The sequence below is a fragment of the Vespa crabro genome, chromosome 3 (genome assembly GCF_910589235.1).
Source record: "Vespa crabro chromosome 3, iyVesCrab1.2, whole genome shotgun sequence".
NCBI lineage: Eukaryota > Metazoa > Arthropoda > Insecta > Hymenoptera > Vespidae > Vespa > Vespa crabro.
In genome coordinates, this window is record NC_060957.1 from 6,902,662 (window position 1) to 6,907,981 (window position 5,320).

General features: G+C 31.1%; 2 protein-coding genes across 2 annotated transcripts in view; both read right to left on the bottom strand.

Annotated features, from left to right (window-relative positions):
• The window catches only part of LOC124422817 (protein similar), a 38,019-nt gene extending 37,579 nt beyond the window's left edge, over positions 1-440 (bottom strand). The window contains exon 1 of the mRNA XM_046959739.1: positions 187-440. Within this exon, the coding sequence (XP_046815695.1) occupies positions 187-230 (44 nt within the window). The 5' untranslated portion in view covers positions 231-440. The remainder of the gene's footprint in view (positions 1-186) is intronic.
• A 595-nt stretch (positions 441-1,035) lies between these two features.
• LOC124422820 (ribonuclease P protein subunit p14) lies at positions 1,036-2,150 on the bottom strand. Its single transcript, XM_046959743.1, has 2 exons — positions 1,974-2,150; positions 1,036-1,764 (listed from the first exon to the last, which is right to left on the bottom strand). The coding sequence occupies exons 1-2, from the start codon at positions 1,994-1,996 to the stop codon at positions 1,464-1,466; spliced, it is 324 nt and encodes a 107-aa protein (XP_046815699.1). The 5' UTR covers positions 1,997-2,150; the 3' UTR covers positions 1,036-1,463.
• Positions 2,151-5,320: the final 3,170 nt, after the last annotated feature.

Here is a 5,320-nt window from a genome sequence, read left to right on the forward strand (position 1 = left end):
TCTCGATAACGCGCGTTAAAATGTTTAATCAACACATAGTAAAAGGAAACTTCAAAGAACACCTCACAATCTGCCGTCTTTCTACCTACCTATCTCTCTATCTCTCTATCTATTTGTAATCGAAAAACAATAAAAAGAAAAAAAAAATAGAAAAAGAGAAATTAATGAAAAATATTGAAATTTTACCTTCTCTTTTCCTTATGCTTCTTCTCCCTTTTTGACACTTCCATTGTGGTTCAAGTGGTATAGAATTTCCCGTATAGAGAAATGCAGTCCGGTACACTCTCGGTCACTGCCAAGGAACGTGCAACGCAGGCCTGCAGAACCGCACTAATTTCTTCGTTTCTTTCTCTCTCTCTTTCTCTCTCTCTCTCTCTCTTTCTCTGCTTCTCTCTCTCTCTCTCTCTCTCTCTCTCTCTCTCTCTCTCTCTCTCTCTCTCTCTCTCTCTCTCTATCTATCTATCTATCTATCTACTTATCTATCCGTCGATATTTATTTCTTTTCCACTTTCTTTCGTTTTCTTCTTTTTATTGTATATATATTTGTCTTTTTCGTCGAATTTTCGCACTTTGCACGCGCGCACGCGACCTCCTTTTTCTTCTCTCTCTCTCTCTTTCGCTCCTCTTCGTCTATCTCTTTGTGTATATATATATATATATATATATATATATATGTATATATGTATGTATGTATGTATGTATATAAATATACGTACACGTTCGTTATCGAAAAAATACGTAAAAAGAAATAAAAAAAAATAATAAAAAGCCAATGTCCGTTCTCTTGATTTGAACGCGTCACTGCTATGAGCACTTCTTCAATGTCCTACTCGTTCCTTTAGGCGCGTTAAAGGTCGTTAACGTTAGAGACATCCTGCTGTTAGCACGAAACGCAGGGCGAACGCCAAACTCATGGGCACTATGCACGGACGATAGCGATGGCGACGACGATGACGTCGATCAAAGGAAATAGTGGTGGTGTGCCGAGCCTTTCCTCACTCTCTCACTCTCTCCCACTATTTCTCTCTCTCCCTCTCTCTCTTTCTTTCTCTCTCCTTTTATCTACTATTCAAGTAAGTCTGCCACTGTGTTGGTAGTGCTGCTGTCCACGGAATGTTGTACGTATGGACGACTAATCGGGTGAGCCGACTTTTAAGAGGGGAGGGGAGATAACAGCTGACGTCACTGGACCGCCTACGTTACGTAGACGCGCATTTCTCACACTTAACGCCCTCTATCGAGCAAAAGCTTCACTAGATCGAACAACGCAGTAAGTACAAATATCAAAAAAGAAAAAAAAAAACAAGAAAAAAAATAAAGAGAAAACTGTGAATGATACGTTACAATGAAATTATTCAAAATCTTGAAGAGAACCTCTATAGTCACGATTTTTCTAAATCACTGATATCACGATATAGCAATGAAAATATAAAAAGTATAAAAAAGGTCTGCCAAAATTCCACTCATTCGTGTTTATAGTTTCTACTGTCACCAACAAATGAAAGTAGATTTGCTGATGCTCTGTGTACGATATATACACATGGCTTGCCTTCAAACTGTCCTGCCACTGTTAGAGATGCTCGTAATTTGATATAAAAGTCACTATCACAACGTAGAACAAATCTACGTTCTGGGATATCGTATTTTAATATGTCTATCACTGACTTGGTTCCTTCTTCTCCAAACAATTGCTTTACAGCATGTAATATGTTTTTCTTTAAGTATATATGACTAATCTTTATGTTCGGAGAGTCTGCAAATTCCCTGAAAAAAATAATGATTTATTAATAAGATATATTAAATTATAAATATTGTAAATTTTATTTCTTCAAGTATAATACATTTAGACATAAATAAAAAAATAAGCAAAACTAAATGAACTATTAATATGATATAAAATGTAATGATATAAATTTAGGTTATGTTTCCAACAGACTATTGACTAGTTAAAGAATAATAATAAAATTACTAACAAAGAAACGTCCAAGTAATACATGTTACTTGAAAATATAAAAAGTGCATAAAATTGTGTGCAATACTTCTGTAGATACAATCCAGGAAATTACTACCAATTTCCATTATTCAACACCATAACGAATCACAATGTAATAACGAGAACTTCACTATATAGCCACGGACTACCAACATTCAAGATGTTATAATTAAAACTTAAGGCTGTTCATTATCCCTGATTTTTTAATGGTTTACACCACAATATGTATAGGTATAATTCCTGACCAATTTTGATGAAAAAAGTCGTATTTTAAAGATAAAGATTTATCGAATTTTTGGAGAAGCTTTATTTTCTCGAAAAAAAATCATATTAAAAATGATATTCTTTTAAAAATAGTATATAGATCAAAATAAAGCTTTTTTTAAAATTCAAAAAAGCCATCTTCTCACTTAAAGCTTCATTTTTTAAATTTAAATCTTGTCTATCAAAATCGAACAAAAATTACGTTGGAATTTATTGTTGGTGTAAACGTTGTTTTTTATAAAATTTGTTGACAAAAATTTCGTAGAGTGGTGCCCCTTGAACATCGTGGCAGAAAAGAAGAAGCTCCTATCCCCACTACTAATTTTCATATAAACGTAGAGTTGAGTATATTTTGCTTCCGCCAAGAAGATGATTGCTTTCTTGTTTATTCGATAAACTGATGCTTAGATTTTCTGATCCATTCAAATCATAAGGAAACGTATCTCGCCATGCTCACGCGAAAAAATCACGATAATATATTCAGGCATTTTTATGAGCTTTTGACTAATGATTCTATGATAAAAATAAGGAAACATGTGTTCAGTCATTTGTACTAATGGATCTTAAGAATAATATATAATTTTGGAATAATTTCTTAATTATTTAAAAGATGTATAATATACACGGAGTACAATAAGGTAAAATTTAAATAATAGTGTACATATATTCTTTATCATTTAAAGCAGGATTCTCATCGTCGTACAACGATAACAAAGACTTAAGATAAATATATTTTTATATCAAACATTCTAAATATTTATATTAAACTGTTCAAATATTTTGTGAAAATGTTGAACAGTTTATTATTATAACAATAATACTAATAATTCTGTTTCTATTTTTCTGTTTTACAGCATAACGTTTAGGATATACTTAATATAGATAATTTTAATATATTCAGCAATAGATAGTCACCTGTATTTATTGAAATGCATAACCATATAATTATTTAAACAATTATTCTAGATTTATTATTCTAGTTTCTCTCGGGACCCATGGATGTGGACTTTTGGACAGGTTACTTTCTTTCAGTATTGTATAGAGTTCTCAGGTGGAATCCTTGGGTGGGGCTGTTGGGAGGGACCCTTGAGTGAGGCTATTGGGAGGAACTCTTGGGACGGTACTTATTTTAATACGAACAAAATTTTGATACTCTGTTTTTCTCAAGTAAAGCGATCTTCGAAATATCCATCCATCGTTCTTATGCGTGTGCGCGTTTCAGGTTTCTTTTCTTCTCTTTTTGCGATATATCGAAATTTATATTTAAATTATATAACACAAGTTTTACTGAACGAAATGCTGCATATTTTCAGCGTTTTCTAAAACTCTTACTTTTTGATCATAGATACTTTGATACAATATATCTCAATTGAACATCATATTTGAAGGTAATCATATTTAAATAGATAGAATAAAAAGACTTCTTTTATGAGAAACGTACGGAGAAATTATAAGTTCTTCGTTAATGTTACAGATTTACTGTAATGGTTTCCAAACAAATAAGTTTAAAATTTTATATAGGGGAGGATAAAATCTATCGATATGTGAAATATTGAACGTTTTTCTCTACTTGTCAACTAGATAAATAGATCGTGATGCTACCAGTCTATAAAACAATGCAATGCTATTACATTAATTTTGTAGACACTGACATTTGCTAATATCTACAATTCTAGTGTCGGTAAAATAAATGTACTACCATCCGACAATTGGTAAAACTATTATACAGAGATCTACTATTTCCCAATGTCGGTAAAAAGATATCTATCTCCATCAAGTAATAAAAAAACAAAAATCTACTTTACCATCAATAAATAACCAAGAAATCAATCTAGCGATTGATAATGAAACAGGTCCTGCCAAGCATTAGTAAAAGCAAGATCACTAGCTTATCACAAGCTTATCACCAGAAAAAAAATTTTCTTCCCATCTAATGATCTACTTCATTGGCGATTAGTAAGCAAGACATTTATTTTACCGACCGTAGTATTAAATCGTGTTAAAAATATTTTTCGAGAATAGTTTATACACGAATAAGAATTTTTTTCAAAAAATCGAAAAAGATATGTCCTAGAAACCTTTGTCTTTAAAATGAGACTTTGTCCATCAAAATTGGTCAAGAAATACGTCTGTTCTCATTATTAGTGCAAATACTGTTTTTCACATTTTTCGCATAGAATTAATTTTGTACTGTTGCGCCTCCCGATATTTGCCGTAAAAGAGAAGAAGTTTGTACCCTCACTATTGATTTCTATATCATTCTTGGATGGGGTATGTTTGTTTCGTAAAATAGCGATTATCTGTTTGTTTGTAAATGATGCTCATTCTACGACAAAAATAAGGAAATTCATGTTCTATACACGAAGATTGTTACGCACGAGAAATGTAAAATAATTTCAATATAAAATTCCAATACTGAAAAATTTTAATCTCTTTTAGTCTTGAGTAATATAAACACATACGGATTTTTTATTAATTTTGATGATTATCGGATCGGTTTTCTTTTGCATTCCGACGAGTAAACAACGAAACTCTCTCTTTCTAATCGGAAAACTGATAAATTAATACTTTCAAAAAATCTCTATACCGAGTACAATAAATTAATATTTAAACTAGTATATTCGTTTAAACATTAAAAAGACGTAGACGAACGAGAAACTTAAAATATTCTTAATATAATATTTTTGATAATTTTTCAACAATTTCTAAACTCTAAACAACACTACATTCACTTAATTATTAAAATTTCAATACTTCAAAATTTTAATCTGGAGATAATTGGTTTTGTGTGAAATAAACATATATATTTTTTTTAATAACTTTAACGATTACCAAGTTAGTTTTATTTTGCATTCCGACGAGTGAACATCGACACTCTCTTTAAATGTGAAAACTTGTCTTTCCTGCAAGAATCAACGAAGGATTAAGAGAATTATACTCATATATCATATATTTCTTGAATAATTTATACAATTTATTTTCTTTTAAATTTAAATTTTGAACTGATGGTCATTGACTACGTGTGACGTCAACAAAATCAAACCTTTGACTGACGTTGACAGT

Bases quoted from the DNA above. Each gene is read 5' to 3' on its own strand.
- LOC124422820 (XM_046959743.1), bottom strand. From the start codon at position 1,996: ATGTATTACTTGGACGTTTCTTT. The intron at 1,765-1,973 runs GTTAGTAATTTT...TATTTTTTTCAG, and splicing joins TATTACTTGGACGTTTCTTT to GGAATTTGCAGACTCTCCGA.